The sequence below is a fragment of the Pyxicephalus adspersus genome, chromosome 5 (genome assembly GCF_032062135.1).
Source record: "Pyxicephalus adspersus chromosome 5, UCB_Pads_2.0, whole genome shotgun sequence".
Lineage (NCBI taxonomy): Eukaryota > Metazoa > Chordata > Amphibia > Anura > Pyxicephalidae > Pyxicephalus > Pyxicephalus adspersus.
In genome coordinates, this window is record NC_092862.1 from 115,376,579 (window position 1) to 115,398,455 (window position 21,877).

General features: G+C 37.7%; 1 protein-coding gene and 1 long non-coding RNA gene across 7 annotated transcripts in view; both read left to right on the forward strand.

Moving 5' to 3' along the window:
* LOC140331478 (uncharacterized) overlaps positions 1–21,877 on the forward strand; it is a 276,876-nt gene that overhangs the window by 244,194 nt on the left and 10,805 nt on the right. The gene's annotated exons all lie outside the window — the stretch shown is intronic.
* Positions 1–21,877, forward strand: part of HYCC1 (hyccin PI4KA lipid kinase complex subunit 1) — a 60,697-nt gene that overhangs the window by 28,015 nt on the left and 10,805 nt on the right. For all 6 annotated transcript variants that reach the window (XR_011920938.1, XM_072412527.1, XM_072412528.1 and 3 more), the window contains 6 exons: positions 1,588–1,668; positions 4,604–4,719; positions 7,235–7,330; positions 14,095–14,211; positions 16,590–16,677; positions 17,517–17,676. Coding sequence is in view for 5 of the 6 variants with exons in the window: in XM_072412527.1 (XP_072268628.1) it covers positions 1,588–1,668; positions 4,604–4,719; positions 7,235–7,330; positions 14,095–14,211; positions 16,590–16,677; positions 17,517–17,676 (658 nt within the window). In the remaining variant the exon portion in view is untranslated. The remainder of the gene's footprint in view (positions 1–1,587; positions 1,669–4,603; positions 4,720–7,234; positions 7,331–14,094; positions 14,212–16,589; positions 16,678–17,516; positions 17,677–21,877) is intronic.

A 21,877-nucleotide genomic window follows, 5' to 3' on the forward strand; every position in this document is an offset into this window, starting at 1 on the left:
TTAATTTCACAAGCAGTTTACACTGGAGGCCGTTGACATGTTGGGTGTCAGATGTACCCCTAAAAGGGTTATCGGGAGACGTGATTTAAAAAGCAACTTTAAGCTTATCCTTTACCTGCTTTGGAAGGCAACCTATCCATTTAAAAATTCATCACTTTGAAAGCCTTAAAATTCCTTTTAGTTCCACATTTCGATGTTGCACTGTTGAACAAAATCTGATGCATGCAAACGTGCCCTATCAGATTTTGCAGTACAGGTTAGAATCATAGCTTCCATTTGCTTGCTGTGAAGCAGATACACATAATCCCCATTGTAATGTGCTTCTTAATGAAGGGTGTGTGCTGTTATTTTATATGGTTCCATATAAGGCCTCTATTAGACCAGAACTACTGGAGGAGGCGTTCTAGTTCACGCTTTGAAGCAGTAATGAACATAATTATTGATGCCATTGTTGGATCTTGTATTAGGAGGTGTGTCTTTTGGGGGAGGTATAGGAATGGTGTGCTACAAGTATATGCTGTGATAATGACTGGGGTTCCCCGCAGGGCTGCATTGTGTGTCTACACGTCAGCTTTGTGCATTCTGTGTTGGCGGAATGCAATTTGAGTCAGAGAAACGAATGATGTAATTTGCTGGCGTGTGTTACACACTCACACTCACTCACTGTTTTATGCATCCTTTTCCTATAATTCTAACACTGATATATAACTTAGTTTCCCCAGTTAGACATTAAGGATTCAATGTTTTTTTTTAAGCACCTAAACCCTCAAGCAAACATTTTTTTTTCTCCTGTACTAAGGAACTTTGTGGGATTTTTGACCATTTTTGTTCATAGACAATGTAAATGCTTGTCTACTTTTTGTGATCCAGTACTTGTCCATTGTAGCTTTTAAACATGGAATGACAGATGCCTAATGTGGCTGCAAGCCTCTGAAAATGGGCAGATCATGGACACCAAACGATTATTGGAATGTGGGAAGGCGCACCAGCTACAGGCCAGGTCCAGAATGCGATTGTCTGTCTTTGAGATAGACTTCCAGCAGTGTGGGGCCCTGTACTGCGCACATTCTTCCTCTACCATAAGCCGACATTCTAGTTTAACATAGCTGAATGTATAGTATCTAGACCCAAGGACAAAGGTGTAATATATCGCAGTTAAACTGGTAAATGTGGTAGCTCCATTTGTTTTGTTTTTTTATGGCTTTTTCCTACCATAATTTTTCCTGCCAGTAACAAATCTCATTGCTGTACTGTATCAATGGAATAACAGTATTGTCCCACCTGGATAATAGAAATAATAGAAATATAGTGTTACAACTGCAGAACAAATCTAAAATGTGTACAGGGATTTAGTATTATGCTTCTCCCTCTTGTATTCACAGGAGATTCATATCAGAACATCTAGTTTCATGTAAATCCTAATTATTTTTTTTGTACATGCATACATACTTGTACATTTTTAGGTGAAATGGTTGTATTTTAGTTGTTAAACATTTTTAGGTTTCATATTAGGATCCTTTGCTAATGAAGCTATCTAGTATATAAAGTTTGTGGCAGTGATTATAAGATTGTACTGTGTATTTGTAGGAAATTATGGATGATCAGGGACACAGCAAGATTTTGTCTTTTACAATTCCATCCTTATCAAAGCCATCCGTGTTTCACGAGGTAAGTCAATTCTGATGTCTACTATGTTTATTTTTTTTCATCTTTTTATCCTGAAGCAGCTGCTATATAATATATATTGAAAGAATGCTTTCTCATCGCTTGTGGTTGGCATTAGTTATGGATGCTGAAGACGGTAAAGGGTAATTTTTTTTGGCCTTATCCATCATGACCCATTATTAGTGAAAATCTCCATCTAAAATGCGTGTTTTTGTTTTAGTCATGCTTGTGCAGGGTTAATTTCTGTGTCTTGAGGAATGTTTGGGGCAATCTTCATCAGTAATTTTTTACTGATATATAAACTGCCAATATATCATAGCAATAAATAATTTGTAATAGTTTGTGGATTTTTCTTCTATGGACTGTATTTCCCTGCAATGATTTTACAAAATTTTGGCTGTACAGAGTTTTTATGTTGTCAACTAGAAGAAAGGAGCAAAAGTCGAACCTTCATATCTTTAAAAAAAAAATATGGCTGCCAAAGTATATTTATAGTTTAGAGTGCATAAGTTTCACTGCAACATCCCTGATCCCTGCTGGAAATTACTTTCCACACTCAGGGAGTTCCACACTTTTTTTTATATCCATCTCCTGTTACTCCCTGGTCCCACTCCACCATCTTTCCTTCAGCTTTCTGATGTCAACAATAGCTCTTGCTATGTGTATGCTTCGTTTTGCATGCTTATACTCTAATTTTTACTTTAAATTGAATGGGATTACTTGATGCCACTTTGTCTGTTGAGGGACACAGCTTTTTAACTGTAGGAAAAAGAACTCCCTTAAAAGTTGACGAGAACTATGAGTCATGGTGGTTTGGGTACAGCACACTTGGGCTATGTACACACGTCAGATGATTATCGTTCCAGGGCTCATATCGGACAAGAATCTGACGTGCACATCGCTCGTCTGACATCGTTCATGGATCTGTCCTGGCGGATCCACAAACGATCTTGATACAAGTAAAAGAGAGAGAGAGCAGCGGGTTGCTGCTCCATATTTCTCCCCTCTCCATGGAGCAGAACGGTGCTATATGTGCAGCACCCATTCATGTATCTTTCAGTCTATTGTTGTTGGAAAAAATCCTTTCCAATGACAAAAATCTAACGTGTACGTAGCCTTACCTGCCAAACCACCCAATCCAGCATTGCAATGCTAGCAATCTCTCCGTATTCTTTGCTGCTGACTCTTTCACCTTTTTTCTGCTAGCCTCAAAATTTTCAGCTGTTGATTGATCAGATCAGGGTGGTGTTACTACTATGAATGCCAATGAAAATAATTCATCCCAAAACCCAAAGCATACTGAGAATGTACACCGTGCTGAGCTTGCAGAGTTGCTTTAATACTTTAATATTAAGTGTACCAGTTCCTTAATTAGTTTAAATATGCTTTGCATTGGTGAAAAATAACATGCATGCTTCTCAAACATCAGTTTGATATGTCAGAGGTAAATTGTCATCTGTTATTATGAAGAAGCCTAGTATACAGAAGCAGAAAGGTATTTTATTAATCAGTGTTGTTATTGTAACAGGTGTACAGATCTTTTTCTATGCTGTACCATCCGTTCTTCAGCTTCATTATTTGTTGATCACTTAGGTCTAGATTAGAGGAGACAATGGTACATAGATGCACTGGTTATTTCCTGACTGTCCTGCTGCTCGGTGAACCTAAGCATGGATCAGACTAAAGGGTCATCCACTCCTTAAAACATCCATTAAACCTCCAAAGCGACTAATGTGGCAGCCCTGAATTTTCTTGAAAGATTTACTTAGAGTGGAAATTTTCTTACTAAATATAGTTGGAAGACATTCTGATCAAAGTAGCTAGAGAATAAGCAGCTTATGTGGGCATGTGGGGTGAACTAATGGTGGATATTAGCCCAGATTGCTGGTAAATCGGTCAGTTTTGATGGAAGAGGAAAGTGTCACTGGACTTTTTAGCAGGCTTTAATTAAATGGGAATAAAGAGCTTTCAAAACAGTTTATTAAAACTCCAGCCCCTCTACACATTGCTCGCAGAAATATATTACTAAGCTGGCCACTACATTGAGGTTTCTTATGTAACTCAAATTCAGAATATTTGAACTGAATATTTTTTTTTTATTTCAATATGTTTATTGATTTTTAAGAAATAGAAGGGTACCTAACATACCATAAAAAGAGACGGAATTCCAATCCCAAAACAAATGGACTAACTATTAGTTGATGGATTATTAAGAACATATGAAAAGGATACAGCAGTGTTAAACCCTGAATTGGGTTGTAGCCCCTGTATTGTGACCCAACTCTTCAGTAACCACCCAAAAAGTGCCAGGTGGTTCACCAAGCTAAAAGGACTGAGAAGAACACTGCTTAGATATAGAAATCCAAATTAACAACATTGAAAATATTTTTAAATACATTTTTACAATCTGTTTAAACACTTCTTTATATTTTACAACAGTGAAAATAACTTCACTGTTGAGAAGTAAATAAAAGAGATGGCAGAAACTAATTATGCTGGAGCAAATTCTAAGTATGGTTTCAAACTGTTTCAATGCAGTAAAGTTTATAAAGTGCTGGTCTGTTCCATCACCACTTCACCAGCCTACAATGCATTGGCAGACTATTGAATATAATGGGCTGCCTGAACACAGAGCATATGTTAACGCATGAAATACCATATACCAACAGAACAGCATAATCGCCATAATCCCTTGGTGGCGTCTTATGTCTTGGCAGGTCATTAATCTTTAGCCTTCTTAAGAGGAGTCCCAAGTTATTTGGAGTCCTTTTATATTTTACATTATTACGTTTTATCAATGTCTTTTGGAAATGTCACTGAAACGAAAAGACCTTAAGTGACCTAAAAGTTGATCTTCTGCGTAATATAATTTCAAGAAAAGCTCTGTTAAGTCTACTGTAAAGTTGAACATGTAACTATTTCTTGTTTTTATCTCTAGCCATCCAGCATTGGATCAATGGCATTAACAGAAGGAGCTCTGTCACAGCACGGACTATCCAGGGTTGTATACAGTGGGCCTCATCCCCAAAGAGAGATGTTAACAGCTCAGAACAGGTATCAGTCGGGCAGCTATATTTTCTACCTATGTGTTTGTTGCATTGTATATTATTCTGAATGTTTTGGTTGCGTTTGTTTTGCAAAAACCTGTTTGGTGGAGATTGTGGTTCCCATTCTATTTTGATGGTAACCTCCCCCTCCTTGAACTTGGATTGTGTAGCAAGTACTTTCTGAGCAATTCAAACCTCTTTGCTAATCTAACAACTTGTTGGCATTTAGCTTATTTGCAGCACAATAAAGTCCTTGTGATTCCAATCATATACATTTCAACAAACAAATCTCTCAGCAACCAAGTTAATCAATTAATCACCAGTATATTCCTAACTTAATGAAATAAATCTGAGATTAGTAAATAGTAGTAAGTCTGAGAATCAAATTGGGATCACTTATTTGTAATACAGACTGGAATACCACAAATAGGAACACCATATATTAGGGCTGGATTCACCTGTTCATTGTTCTTTTCTACACCCGTTACAAAAAATGAAAACTCATCAAAATGCATGTCAACACGTGAGTTGAAAAAACTTATCAATGCGCTTCACAATGTTCATGGCAGTCACCTTGAATCCTCTGCACAGTCAGAGAGAAGGCAGAACTGCCCCTGGGGAACATCAAAATAGGAAGCGGAGGATAATATTCTTATCATTGTGATGAGTGTCATTATTGTGTCATTCACAGACCAGTTTCAGACCTGTGCTGTCTGGCCAAGTACCTGCATCTGGGTGAAAATTTAGACCAGGCTACCGGTGGCTGGAACCTTGCCGGCTGTCTGGTCAACCCCAACTGCTGTGCAGGTTCTTCATGAACATTTCACAGATGTGTTGAGGTATTGAACCATTTTCTACTGCCCCTGTATGGGTGCCCATGGATGAAAACTTATATGTAGTGTAGAAAGCAGTACCCACCCTGGAAGCTCACTTAGAACAAGCCATTACTAATTGTTTGGCAGGTAAAAGTTTACTTCCGCTGTACATTTTGAAATATTTGCCTGAAATTCAGCAGTGTTCAGTAAACATGTTTTTGTGGTGATATCCAGTTGTCTCTAGATTTTATATTCTCTAGGAAAGGTGATATTTGAATCCTTTCTATTTTAAACAATATAGTATGATCATGATCGGTGAAATAGATTTTGCTTATCACTAGTATGGTCTGTGTGTGCAGCGAACAGTAAATAATGTCTTTGAATTTGGCCTGGAACAGCTTTGCAATTTCACATCCCTGTCAGCACATTGTAGCAGAACAGTTATCAAAGGTAATTTAAATCTGCATTTATCTGTGATTATTTTAGAAGCAAAACACTTCAGACAACAAAAGCAATTCATCTCCTGTCAGCCACTGTATGGGTAAACCTCCTCCATTTGCGTGCTTAATCTCAATAAGGAAGTATAGATTTACAGCTCTATTATAACGCAATGCTGCACCTTAATTATTCATTATTTTCATCCTGTATTACAGCTATATTAAAGACCAATTCTCAGTTTAAATCCACTTCATACTTTTCTGCTGCATCAAATTAAAAAGCATTTTAAAGCCCTGCAATTTTACTTTGGGAATCATTCAAAGCCCAAATTCCTTGTGGAAGCAGTGATATCTCTGAAGAGGTATCACTGCTTTGTCAGAGATGGTGCAGGGATATTGAGGATTGCAGAGGTATAAGTCTTCCACAGCTAAACCTCCTGCACAGTCAGGCACTCCTGCTCCCCATAAAGAACAAGGAACCCTCTCTACAGCTGCTGGCAGAGCTCAGGCTTTTTTACTCAGTGTGTCTGTGTGAGGATCTGAGACCAGGTATGTGCGGGCTCTCTAATCATGGCGTTTAAGGCTGTGGACACTACAGGGCAGTCACTGACATAAATGGCCTTCTGTTACAGAGGTTCTATATAGTTATACTTTTGGCAAAAAATCTGGCTTCTAAGTATGTATTTTTTTTTTTTTTTTTTTTTATGAAGAATAGTATGCCACCCTCCTAGTTTTAAGTTTTAGGTGCTGACCCCAAAGCTAAAGAATCAATATCTGGAAGAAAGCAAAGAAAGCGGGGGTTTGTCAGTGATTGTAGCTTATATTTCATATATCAGGCGTTTACTGGGCTCAAGCTACCCACCCTCTTAGGAAATTTTGTCCTGCATTTCAGGCTGAGTATCTGAGATATTCCTTCACTATCAACAATACTTCTTCGACTAATACTTCTACAACTAATGATATTGTTAACACCAAACCTCTACATTTTTTGGAGCAAAATTCTCTCTATTTGGAAACCATTTTCATAAATTATGTAACTCTCAGTATATTTCCGAAGGAAGCCCGTCGGCAAAACACGTCGGGTTGAGACTTTTTTCTTCATGGAAATAATTTAGGCTTATGTATAGACAATGGACACTGGACACCATGAAAATTCAAAAGTTTATTGTTTAAAAGTACTACAACTATTGTAAATTGTGACATCCTTTTTGTTTGTTTAACTTCTAATATTCAGTTGTTTGCTTTTTTTTTTAATATTATTGTTTTGTAGATTTGAAGTGCTGGCATTTCTCCTGCTTTGTTATAATTCTGCCTTAAACTTCATGCCATCTGCTTCCCTCCGCTCCCTGTGTCAAATGTCATCAAGGTAAGCTTTTGATTAGCTTTCTATAGAAATTACGAGCAGCATGCCTTTGTGGGCACGGGGCCTCCTGGTGCTATGTGGCTCAAGAAAACTTGTAAACAGCACATTAGCATTATCTGTGACCGCTTCCTGTGCAGCAACATGTAACAAGTAGGCTGCCAGTAAAATCTGCAATGTTAAAACTTTATCTGAAACCTGTCATTTATATTTAAAGGAAGCGAAAAAATTTGTATATATAAAAACATAGGGCAATGATTGTACCGTATTTATCTGTCCGTTGTTGAAACAGATTGTAATACTGTGTAATTGTCTTTTTCTGTTAAAGGACTTCCTGTATTTGCATGTGGTTGCTGATCATTGGTCCTTTTTCTTGTGGCTCATATTTGGTGATCAACTTATTTTAACACAGGTTCCATACAGGAAACAGGTGGTTAGAACACAGAGCCAGCACTGTACTTAAAGGCTTAGTCACACCTAAACATGTTAATATTAGGGACAGAACATTTTGTCCAAGCTCAAATTGACAAATATTTAAAAAGACTTTATACGGCTCATTTTTAACCTATGACGCCTAAGCCTTGTTTATCTATTTTTTTCTTATTGTGGGATTATTTGTGCTATTTTTTTTCTTTTTTTTTAATTATTATAAATGCAAGAACTGCTTTAAATTCATGCTGCAACAAACATTTATTCCTTAAAAACAAAAGTGGTCTCACTTGTAAATATTTCATATTTTGAGTATGATTCACCTACCAAGTCTGCATTCTCTTGTTATGTGCTTTGCATTGATGTATGAGGATTAGTTCACTACCGCATGTAGATCAAACGTGGGTGCAACAAGCAAAAAGGTGATGTATAAAAAAAAAATTGCAAACCATTCATTATACACAATAAAGCTGAATTCCAGCATTACCCTTAGTCTTGCACAGTTGTACAGACTCCTGTCCTGAACTGACATTTCTTTTGAGTTCATTGCATACAGTTGGCTTCCTATGTGTAGTTGAAGCTACAGCAAGTCCCATTGAGATGATGCAGATGGACATCTATTATAATCTAACCTTTTCCTCCCTGGCTGAACTGTCTGTGTAGGGCAGGGTACTGTTGGATTTTTAGGAAGCTATGTTCAGTGTTCTGCTGACCCTTCTCACTAGCAATGATCCATTGAACAGAGGAGTACAGAAACAAAAATAGAACATTAGATTTTGAGCCCCTTTGATGGACAATTAATGATATGACAATGGACTTTGTACAGCGCTGTGTAATATGTTGGAGTTATATAAATACTAGCTAATAATATTAATAATATCTGAAATAGCTCTAAAGGTATATAAGGTATATAAGGTATGTAATGAAAGTGTTATTTAAAAATATTTTGTTAGCATGTTGGTAAGGAAAATAGGAGAACCCAGCAAAGGTAAAGTTTTACATTAAACACACAAATATTTATTCATTTATAGCACAATCAGCATGTTCTCTCCATCCTTGTCAAATTCATCCTTCGCCTCCTGCATCCAACATACAGCTTTCCCCCAAAAAGTTACAGCTTGGTATGGCATATCAAAGTTCCTTTAGTCCTGTTATCCTTCACAATGCCCACAAAACTTCACAATTCCTCCAAGATAGAATGAATACTCACATAGTGTAATACAGTATGTTCTGTTTTAATTATATATTTTTTTAAACCAGTACAACAGCTTCCTCTCAGCAGTAACAGAGATCCTTTGGCAACAGGAGACACGTCCAAGCCCCCATCCCCCCCCCCCCCCCCCCCCCCCCCCCCCCCCCCCCCACACACACACACACACTATAAAAGTTGTAACTGTATTAGGATTATAAACTGGCATTCGATCATGTCAGCTAATTATAATGCCAATTGTTTCCAAGGAAGAAATAAGAACATTTTGAGGTTTATACACTCTTGAATGTAGAGCTCCTCAATGTGTACTACTGTAGGAACACTGCTTAAATTTTAATGTGGGGTAGGTGCCATTCTTGAAATGCTATATTGGTAGGGATCAGATTTTATGTAATGCCTGATAAATTAGGGAGCCCAGTGTAGTGCGTATGTGTTCATTTTCTTTTATTTTTTATTTGGCTTATTCTTTTAGGTACTAGTACTATTGTAGCTTACTTGTTATTTCACACTTTTCCAGTAAGATGTCTTGATTTGAAAGAAATATAGAAGCTTTTGTTACGAATCTGTTTCTAAGGGTGCCATTGGCCTAGCTACATTGAGTTACTGACTTGGAACAAGCACGTAGACAGTAAAGTCAGGGCTCCTTACATGCAAATCAGTTTAATTACAAAATTTTAATGAAAAATTACTCCACAGGAGCATTTACCTTAAAACATGCTAGAATGTAAGGTAGCAGTTTTTAATCATACCAGACAAATGCTTTCTACAAGAAAAGATATAGAAATGGTAAACTCCTGATGTGATCTTGAGCACTTGTTGGCACTATGTGAATGCTATTAATCCAAGACTGAATCACTGGCGCCTGGATCAGTTAATGAATTTCATTTTGCATTCCATAAAGTTTTTAGGCCTGACTAATGAAAATTTTTCTGGAGTGACCAGTTAGTAAATATATCCATTATTCACGCATTCTCAAAGCAAAAGCTTCCAAATTCACCAACTATTTGTTTAGACAATGCTGTATACTCATTTGTACATATGGCAGACACCATATCTGTCTGCAGAAAAAATTCCCCAAAAAATAACTGTTTTTCAAAGAGAGTATTTTAAAGTGTAATGACCCTCCTCAAATAAAAACAGGAATTGAATTACTGACAACTGATACATTTTACCTTTTCTGTTATAAAATGAACATCAGAAAGCATAAATCGGCATCTGGAAAATTCTGCACAGATGCCCCGAAACAGAGAAATCCCTGGTGCCCATATCTGCGGAATACTTGCTCAGCATGAGCTAAGAGTTGGGTCCATTTGTGCTCAATGTACAGCACAATGGCTAAACATTACACTAGTGCTCTATGCTGTTATGCTATCCCAAAGATCCAGTCCTTTTTTTTTTTTTTTTTTTTTACTGCCACATTCTGGCAGAGAAATGGGAACTGAAAAATTCAGGGGATTTTATATCCTCTTTCATATTCATCACATTAAGCCAGTGGATTTCTCATCATCCTTTTACCTGTCATAGCGATAAAGATGGTTTGTCTTGAGAAATGTGTAAAACTGTTTGCTTAACTTGTTAAAAATTGATTTTGCCCCCCTTCTATGTGAATAAAGTGTATGAAGCTCATGTAACCTATACAAGTGGCTGAACAAAGTAGATAAAACCATGCACATATGTTTAACTGTGTGTAGCTGTTTTGATGAACTATAGTTTGTAAAATAAATATGTATTTTATTATATTGTAATCCTTACCTCCCGTTTTGTTCTATTTCATTTCTAATGCATGAGAAAATAAACTTTTAATTCTTGAGCTGGTAATATGGGTTAAATTAAGAAGTGTTGTCTTAAGTATAGTTTGTTGCAGAGCTGTTAAGTGCTATTATATAATGTGCCGTGTCTAGGCAGTTTTTTCCACTATCTGAATGGTACACAAGAGGATGTCTTGAACGATCATGGACTGCAGTGTATTGATCGTCTAACTAATTAAGTGCAGAGTAGGTCAATAGTCTTAGCTGAACAAGACTCTTCATCTGGAACACGTTTCAATCATCTCTGCATGATGTATATTAATATATTAGCTAATGGACAGAAGGGTTCTCTGAGCACTGACCTATCTTTTCTCTGACTGTGTGCACTTCCGATGGCTGATACTTTGGTAGCTGTTACACGAGGATGTGCCACCTTTATATTTTTTTATTTTTGCATTTTTTTTTTATTAGATCCAAGTAGCCAATAACATACAATGAAAAGTGACATGATTTGTTACATAAATCAAAGAACTAGAGGTATATACCAATAATACCTATATCTATACCAGGTATATGCCACCTGGAGGTCAAATGTTTTTTTTATATAATATTTAGGAAGGACGTAAGGGAGGAACAAAAGAAAGGGGAAAACAATGAGGAAAAGAAGGGAAGGGGGTATTGGTGTACAGTTGAAAGAAAAGGAGGTGGAAGAGGGGGGTAGCTATAGTCTTATGAGGTATGTGACCACACTTCAAGAAGTAAACTTTTGCAGTGAGGGCAGAGTAGACAATTGCTGTTGGAGTGCAAAATATTCCACAGACCAGATAAACTGTTCCAATAAAACCAGGTTTGTGTGTTAGCAGTTTTTAAAGTTAACTTCAGAGTTTTTTGAGCACTTGTCATGCAGTTCATTATGGCTCACTGCACCACAAGGGGTTATTGCCATTTCTAGTCCTTTAGCAAAAACCACAACCCAACCTTGTTTAACCACTATTCCCTAGGGTTGAAACAGGTCCCCGTTAAAGTGAATGGAAATGGCTGACCACCCAAGAGTGGCCTGAAGCTACTTTTATCACCACTGCAATGTAGATTCAACCACTGCTGTTTACGTATCATTGAGTAAACCTCATTGCAGTGAGCTTATGTAGCAGTATTACCGAGCGCTCTGCAGCAAGATCACAAATCTAAAGAATTTAGCCGAAAGACCCTCTGCATCAACACTTCCCTAAACCACACTTGGAAATTAATTCAAATGATTGGCTTTTATTTGAGTGTTAACCACTGAAATATCTTGTGCTTTAGGGCAACCTAAGATTATGTAATGTTTTAAATCAAAGCATGTTTTTGTTAACGCTGCTCATACATTTTAGAAGGACTGGCCACACCCTAATATTGATACTGCATTTTTATAATTTAACCTAGCTCACCCTGGGGCATGGTATAATCCATAGCTGTTATGTAAGAATGATTTGGGGTGCCATTTCATAATGGTTTGTTGTGGTAAATTGTGGTTTTTAACTGCAAGGTATTCCAGTGGAAAATGTGAATGAGCCTGAAAAGCAGAATTTGTAAATTCTTGTAGCCTGTAAGGTCTTGTAGCCAAGTAGAGTTTATGGCTTTGAAGCATGCACAGGAGTTTGTAGCAAAATAAACTGTCCTCTGAATCATTATATTTAGGCATGTATGGTGTTAAATGGAAGAAGTGTACTTATTTATGTATTTCTAAAACACAGGCAGTGAAAAAGAGAATATTATTTCTTTGTATATGTGTTCGGAAGGGAGGCGTGCATTATGTGATGGAGACCAGACTTGCAATTACCAGGAATCTGTTCCCAGTGCATAGTCCTACGTGCCTGCTTAGGTTGTATTCCACTTAGATACACTGTGGGATAGAAGCCTGGTTCTCCATTATTAGAACACACTTGCACAGTGCCATGCAGGAGACCTGAGATCATTTTCTATATATTTTACATTTGAAATATAACCAGAAATTTTCTTCCTGCATTGTCTGATTAACCCCTCTGTTTCTCCCAACTACCATTGTCTCCAATACAGAGACAGAGGAAATCCAATCATTCAGTTGTCACCGGACTAAAGAAAGTTGCTCTTGCTTTAAAAATAACATTTTCTTAGGTTAAAAAAACACCTGCTGCATTTTTAAGGCACATTTATTATGTATTTTAAAAAAAAAGTGTAATTGTTATTAATCTGAAAATTGTTAGGTAAATGTCAAAAATGAAGTGCTTGCAGAATGGCTTAAATATTTGCCACACCAGAAAGGCTTTCATTTGAGCACCGCTTGCCCCAACTACAGCCACAATCTTTCTGAGGGAATATGGGAATAAAAGTTTATAAATGTCTTTTTAAGCATTTAACACTGGTTTTTACCCAATTAGATGGATTTGCTCTTCCTATGGATTTCCTCACTTCCTATGTGTTTGCACTTATACAATGTTCTCCCCAGAAAAAATGTTGCCCCGTTCCCTTTTAACAAGCTGGCAACCACTAGACCCTGGAAGTGGTACCAGGAGGTAACTGGTGAGCCCTTTTAGGTGATTTCATGTCGCTTTCAAGTGCCATTGGCTACAAAGTTATCCATTTTCGGATAACGTTTTAGGCAGTTAAATTGGTAATGTTTAAGTAGAACTAAACTAAAAAAACAAAAAAACAAAAGAAAAAACTGCTCCCTTATTAAAAGGAAAAATTCTGGTGATCAGTCTGTTTTACCTAAAACTTATACAGTAAACCTATATTTTAGTACACCAGGACTCCCCTGTGGACAGTAAATAGTGATCTGCACTGCAGCTTTGTGATCTTCACTCAGGTCTATGAGAATTCGGTGTAAAAGCAAGCTTACAGTGTGAGCTAGTAGCTTGTCAAGTTATAAAGTATAAATCTGTCAGAAGGCCTAGTGGGCTGCAGACTGGGGGTTGGGGACCCCTGCTCTAAAACAGTGGTCCCCAACCTTTTGAAGCTTACAGATCACTACATTTACGGACTGTGGACCGCGCATGCGAGGGCAGCCGTGTGTCACACAAAGAGGAAGAAACTTCCTTGAGTGACGTTATAATGCCAGAACCTGCCCACGCTCCCCTAGCAGGTATGGGCCTGTGATGTGACAGTGGGTGGGTTGTATCCAGAAATGCGAAACGCCCACTGCCTGAGCCTGCGATCCGTGGTTTACTGTATACGGGCTAAACAATAGAAACTTTTACTAAAGCTTTTCTTTTTTCCTATGTTTTTAATGGCATTACCTAGACGTCCAAGACGTATTTGAACTATCATTAAAAAACCAAATGTAGTAAACATGACAATATTTTTGGGAATGTTTTGTGTTACTGTGTTGTACATTGTCTCTAGAGCTTTCCACATTTTTCTTGCAGACTTTGCATCAGTGGATATCCTCGCCAACATGCAAGAAAATACAAAGGCTTAAAAAACAGAATACCTGTTTCAGCAGAGTTTATGGTCCAACTTCTTACTGGCATTTACTACTCATTGTAAGATAAAACCTTTAAAATATTCCCTGTACATTTAATGTAAAATTGTATCTGTAACCACCACTTCTTTTTTTCCTAGTTTTGGGTCAGGTGGGGAAATATCAGAACATCTGTTCAGTTTTTTTAGCGGTCTGTGTTCCTGCTGGTGGAACCATCTTGCAAATGTCCTAGTGAAAATTATCAAAGATATGGAAGGTAATGGAAAATTTGATATCTTGGGTGGAACCAAGTACAAATGTTCCATTGGGAACACGAAAAGAGTTGACCGCCATTTGGAATTTCCTAGCAGTGATGAAAATGAAGCCGGTTAGAAAATGAGAATGATGCCAGTACCACTCTGCTCCTTCCTTATTCCCTGTCCATACATATAACCCATATGTGAGGCCAACCTGCTATTTTTGTGCATTATACAGGGGGCCCAGCTATTATGCAGGGGCTGAGCACTTTGCCCTAAGCAGTGTGTGAGGATGCTTGTTTTTGTATATCAAGCAGTAAAGTTTTAATAAACACACTAAACCTATAAAAGTTTCTCAAATGTTCCCAGAAACAAATAGGCTATTACAATAATATATCTTAGCTGGGTTACCTCTGTTCATTTTTTTTAGCAGTGATTTCTAATTGAGATGCTCAGACTTATGCTAATATTCTTTTATAATTTTGGTCTTCTGACAGGCTGAGGAGACCTGCAACACTTTACGTTTTCATCAGTAATTGTTAAACAGTTTTTACTTTTTATAACTTTTAAAATATAACTTTTTAATGCGTGTCTCCCAGCCTTTAAATAGTACAAAAAATCTCATTTAGAATAAATACAAATACTTAAAGTACTTTATTGATGTATTGGCATCAAAAATAAAAGCTGAGACAGAGTATGGAAACCATGGTAACCACCACGCACAGGTAACCGCGGCTGTAGACGGTACAAGTTTAGCCACCAGGAAACAGGTGGGTGGAGGATAGAAATCATTCTCTACTTTGTTAAGCATTGCTAATCTAGCCAAGGACATATGAAAGTGGGCGAAGAATCGGGTAACTGATGGCATTGATTAGCTGTGATAAAAAGTTACAGCACTTTAATTCAATTTAATATAATTAGATATGATGTTTTTTTTACAGCCAGAATTATCCCAGCTTTTAAAGAGATTGTTGCAAAATATTTCATAAGTGACTGTAGTATGTGTGTGTATATATATGTATATGTGTATAATATTTCCATCCTGGGACTAAGCAATGAAGGAGCAGCAGCACACTGATGACATGATCAGTCTACTCTCCTTTCACAAAGCTCCCAGTGTTGGGCAGCATATACATGTTTATTGTTGCTGGAAACGATCTTTCATGATCGCGTGGCTTTTCACTGTCGATCGTTCAGGGATCTGACTGGATGGATCCATGAAAGACGTTGGGCAATCTCTGTAAACATGTCAGATTCCCAGCCGAGCCCAACCATTCATATTGAGCGAGAATCATCTGTCGTTTGTACATAGCCTAAGACAATATTGTGTAATTCAGTAAAGCCTGATTGGTTTACAATACAGAGCACTACCAGTCTGGGTGCTATATTCCAGAGCATCTAAAGAAGCTGAAATGAGATAATGGTATTTAACTAGCAATTTTAATTCATATTTGAAATATATTGTGGTGGTTTTATATCTTCCCTATAAGCATTCACCTTCTTTAGTCATATCTTCTAATAAAATATGCTGTGAAAAGGTTAATTTTAAGCACTCCACTTAAATTGATTTATTTACATTTTAAGAGCTCTTTTAGTTTTGCAATCTAAAACCATGTAGTTAGCTTCTCCTAGACACCGCTTTATGTAACTGCAATGTTTGACAAATGGTGACTTTCACTTCCTCATTCAATTCAAAAGAATAACTGGTTGCTGAAGGGCATGGAGAATCTACACATCATGTCCAGGAACTGTGCCGCATTATGAGCGCAACTACATACCAGTGTGAACAAATGGGTCCTAACTGTTCCATAAAGTTGAGTCGGAGCAAGGCTGAACAATGCGGTAAACGGCTGCAGTTTACTGTAGATCTAAATTTGGCCTTATTTTGATGCTGGTTGAAAGCACTGTGTGTTTGTTTACTTTTTATGTACCATGTTGGTTCCAGTGTTGAGAACTTTGAGATGGTCGATCACATATAGATGTAATGATTTAACTTTCTTGGTGAAACTGCAAATGCAGAGACCTGGAGCAGACCTCCAGAAATATAAGACACCACTGAGTTATTTTGCCTATCTTTGTAGGTTAAAACATAATATTGGGTTGACACAGGTTATTAGGTCTCAAAAGTGTAACCGATTTTTCTCTCAATAGTACAGGTGACATAACTGCTCTGGAATTCATATGTTTCAATTCTCTCTTACAGCTATAATGGAGAATGGGATTCTGCACGTAGGGCACTAGATGATGTTCTGTACAGGGCACAGCTGGAACTGTTCCCAGAGCCTCTTCTGGTAAGCAAAGGGGACTTTTCATTATGATGTTCCTTTTTAATTTGCACAGAGCTCTATACAGACAGATTAGGGTTTTTTTGCATAAAAATTAAAATAATTATGAGATTGTTTCTTCATGCATAACATAATAAAGTTCAAATATAAATACTTAATGATACATGTGCAGACAGGCTAAATCATACCTGGCTGAGGTTTTCATGTGTATATGAATCATGAAATGTGTGCAACATGATGGTTAGGTCTAAACTGTGGGACATTGACTTTTCATAATATAATAACCTAAATACTTGGCCTTACACTTGGCAGGCAATTCTGGAAATTTTCTATCGGCTTTAGGTTTAGACAGGGGTCACTTAAAATTCAACATTTTGCCAGCAATCTACCAGCAACTACATTTGAATGGTATATGCTAGTTATTTTATTGACAACAATCCCAGGAGTCTACTATGTTTTATCTATAAAATGTAAGCCATCAAGGTCTTTAATTATAGTGGACTTGCTTTAAAATCTGCAGTTCTCTAAGAAAGTGAATTACACATACCTTCTAACTACTTGAAAGTTGTTAACACTTTAAATAAATTGGCAATACCCAGCTCCTGGTTATCAAACCCTTTTGTCACATTTGGAGCTCATTTGCTTCTTTTTATTTTGTAAACTTGATAAATGTCCACGGGAATCCAACCGATAAACATGGGGCTGTACAGACATTGACTTTTCCTGGGTTCTTGGTTGGTGAGTAACCACTACATAATGTTTACCCAGTAGACCACTTCTCCTGCAGGTCTAAATGTTATATATACACATTTGTAGGCTGAGATGTTCATTTGTTTTCTTTTCAGGTTGCTAATGCAATAAAGGCTTCGTTGCCCCAAGCTGCTGTTAAGGGAACTAAGAAAGGCACTAAAAGCATACAAGTTGAAATTGCTCCAACTTCATCAAGGATATCTAGGAATGCTGTTACCAGTATGTCTATAAGAGGCCACAGGTGGAAGAGGAATGGTGAGGAATTTGAATGAAGTTTTGTGGTTTATATTTGCTTTTATGCTATGCCCAGTATGGCATCCTATAAAGGAAGATGTTCTAAGTGAGGGTATGAACCTGTGCATCAGTCATCGTTTTATTCTTCATTTAATGATTGTGTAGAAGTCCTGCCAGCACTGTGCATTTAGACTGATCTAAAAGAAGTTTCCACAGACTTCTATGCTATTGGTGCTTGTCCCAGATACTTACATAAGTCTTTGATAGAACAAAGTGATGTAAAAGTACAATAAAATTTTGCAAATGTCAGTGGAATGAGGAGGTGTGAAGGGATTTAAAGGCGTAGCAAAGCAGCTTGAAATTATTGGGTAGCGCATTCTAGCTGAAGCATTCCTAATGGATTGTTAAGTCAAGAGCCTTGTCAAAGCATGCCAGATAAGAGTATGATTTAGGAGTAGGACAGGAGATTAGAAGAGCAAGTACTAGAAGTTTGGTCTTGAACATTGGAAGTGGCAGGACCTAAATATATTCTAGAAGTGAATGAAAGAGTGAAGAGTCAAAGACAACAATAGGCAGCTGACCTGTGGGGTGGGGAAAATGTTCCATTTCTGGAAGTGGTTAGCTGGTGAAGAAGCAAGAATTGGCTCGGTCCTATCTCTAGTTTGAGGTTTTAGGGTTCCTTTCAGACATCCATTAAGAGATGGCTGACACGCAGCTGTAGACTTTTTCTTAAGACAAAGGGAGACAAGTCAGGGGTTGGCAGATAGATTTGGGTGTTGTCTGTATATAAATGTTAATAAGATTGAAAGAGAATATACAAGCTTGCCAAAGTAGAGAGTGTAAAAAGTATAAAAAATAAGGACCAAGTGGAGTCACCACTAAGAGAGCTCAGAAGAACAATTAAACAACAGAAGACTAGCAAAATGAATAACACTGAGGGTTGCACAATACTGTGCATCACATTAATATGCATTTTACTTGCCTTTTGCCAGAAGTGAAATGCTAGTCTTAGAGGAATTAAACTCAAAAAAAAAAAATCCACTTATTTTCAATCCTGCAGTGCAGTTGATTGGTCCGGAGGTCTCTCCCATCGGGTCTTGCGTCGTCCCAGCATCCATCTTCAAGTGGATGCTCCAGGCGCCGCTATCTTCTCTTCTTCTGGGTTCTTCTTACAATGTCACCTGAACCCAGGCGCGAGATTGGGTGACGCAGTTAGGAAAAAAAAAAATGTTTCTCCCTTTTGACAAAAGGGCTCCTTTTGCACATGCCCGAGCACCCAGGAGCCACGTCACACATCCCGGGAGGCTTTGCACTCCCATTTATTCTCGATTGCCTGGGCCAGGGGTCGGCAACCTTTTAATATCAAAGAGCCATTTTGCCCCCTCTTCTACTAAAGAATAATAGTCTGGAGCCGCAAAACATAACACCGCTTATAAACCTTTAAAGTTTAAATATTTTTTTAATTTTACCTGTTACAATAACAGAATACAACAAACAGAAGTGCAGTGTGCATGTGTAGGCCTACTTTGAAATAAATTAAACACTGAAATATGCCCCCAGAAGCCTCCAGCTTCTAACGTATCATCCTGTTACTTTAGACGCTGGAGGCTTCTAACTTAACGGTAGATTTTTTTGATGGGCGGAGTTCTTTGTGTTCTGACGATGGGCAAACAATGAAATTTTAGGGGTGTTAGTCACAGGTGTCCCCCACTTGCACCTACATTTTTGATTTTGTTAATCTCCCTGTTCTAGAGAAATTGGGGTTCAAAGTTGGGAGAGGGAAGGTAGTGTAGTATGACATTTCAAGTTTTGTGATGGGTAACTATAAATTTGGGGTTTGCACCTCCTGCTATGTAAATTGCCCCAGGGATCCATAATTTGTGTTTAATATGTTTAATTTCTGGCTACTAGACACACTTTTAAAACGGCAACCCTGATGTTCAATTTTAACTATTTTATAAAATTATGCCCCCATAGTTGTTAAAGGTAGGGGGTGAAATTTAGGGTACCAGTGCTAGCTCTGAGGGTCCCCTGCGTACCCTGAAAATTTCAGACTGTTTAGGAGATATGGAAGTTTGTACTGGGAGAGATGTAAGGCTGCAGTAAATGACATACTGCATTCATACACAAACACAGCTATGAAACTTTCCTAACAATGATGTCATTGTACACGCCCATTTGTACAAGCGCCCTGGTGGATTTATTTTCCGGGTAGATTTATCTGTTAGAACACTGGAAGGGAATTCCCCTTACTCCACACTGTCTACGGGAGGAAGGGGATCCCCCATCAGGGATCTCCTGTCGGTGCTGCCGGAAGGGAGCCACAACGAGGCTGAAAAGCTGCAGGTTGCTGACCTCTGGCCTAGGCAATCGAGAAGTAGGGGGTGGTGCTGCTTTTTTTTTTTTTTTTTTTTTTTTTGAGGCTTATTGTATATGTGGTATCTATTTACTTAACAAAACATTATCTTTTGTCTTGATCAAAGAAATTGTGTATTATATTTTTGTGTGCACTAAGACTATTATGAGTGTATTTTTCAACATTTCAACCGCTGTCCATTTACAGGTTCTAGTTGCAGGCATTTAAATAATCTTCAAGTCTAAAATATGTTTTGGCATGTCGAAAGGAAACCGCAAAAATATGATCTGGTACAGGGAGGTTGTCGTGCTGGAGGTAGTGAAGTGGTGGTCTGTTAAATATGCCAAAGATGGGCACAGATATCACTCTATAAATACAAGCACAGTTTAAACATCATATTGTAAAAATACCTATTTAGGTGTAAATATATAAAACTGTATGTTCTATTTATATGAGATTACTGGGGAATATGCATCATTCGGTTTTCATATTTTACAATCTGCTACATGTTTTCTGCCCATTTTACTCACTATATTGGATTGCACATAACAAAATGTTCTCTGACAAAACAATCCAGGACTTTGTTCCATGCATAATTCAAAGCAGACAATCTAGCAATTGAAAAGATTTATGTTTCATCAGATTGCTCTAATCATGCCATCATTTCTCAGATTTGTGCTGTTAAGTGCATGTGATTGTTTTGTGATTTCATGAAGTACCATTTATCTCCCAGGATCAGTTAGCAGCATAATGGGTATGAGTTTTATATTCATTTTCAGGTGGAGCAGCCAAACTCCTGTGGTATCTTAGTGGTTGTGTTAACAAAAAAAAATATAAAGTCTAATGCCATTCAAGCAAAAGTAATTCACACAATTTGTGTAAACTCCAAAGAGTTGTATCTGGGCAGACTATTAATATTCACATCGGCTGTTTAAAATTGTGAAATGGGACAAGCCCCAGCTAAATGTAATGGGACGTTTTTGGGTTTGTGCCTAGGCAAATAAAACAAGCAGAAACCATCCTTTTAGTGAGGGCTGCACACATTATAAAATCCTTTTAGATATATTTTTTTCCCCGATATTGTTTTTTTAGTCAAAATACTGACACACTCATTTCTTCAAGCTGTACATCATCTGCCCAATCTAATTGAATATTTCAACTGAGAGTTCTGATCCTGTTTAATCAAAAACATCTACACACACTGCCACAGTCGTTAAATCAGATTACAAAGCAAGTTCCAGGGAGTTTTCTGCCAGTGAATATATTAATTTCAACCCTGTTTGCTCAGTGGCTAGCACTCTTTATTTTGCAGCACTTTTGTATCTTAACCAGGACATCTCTCATGTGTTTGGGTAGGGTTCCTCCACATCCCAAAAACATGGTTAGGTTAATTGGCTTCCCCTCAAAATTGTCATTAAGATTGTGGCATTGACATTAGATTGTGAGACCCTTTGGGGGACATTAATGATATGAGTATGGGCTTTGTAAAGTGCTGCATAATAAATATTCACTAAGCCCATCTAGTGGCTTGCTAACTATAGTCCCACAGTTACAAATTACAGACAGGTTGTTTATTGCGGAATGGACAAGTGATATCCTTTCTGCAATGAAACATGTTTACCTGCATGTTCATAATCTTCTTGTAATATACTGGACAAGACGGCCTAAGACCTGACTCCAGGAAGATGATCAGGCAAAGATGGTATTGAAGCAAGGACAGGTGGGTGCAAATACGCTTGGGGCAGATAGGGTTATTTTATTGTGGATAGATTCCCTGTTTCTTCTGCAATAAAGGCCCTGCCTGTTTGCAGTTTATTTGAAGGTTAATTTAAAGGCTATTGCAGCTACTTAAAACTTGCCCAAAAT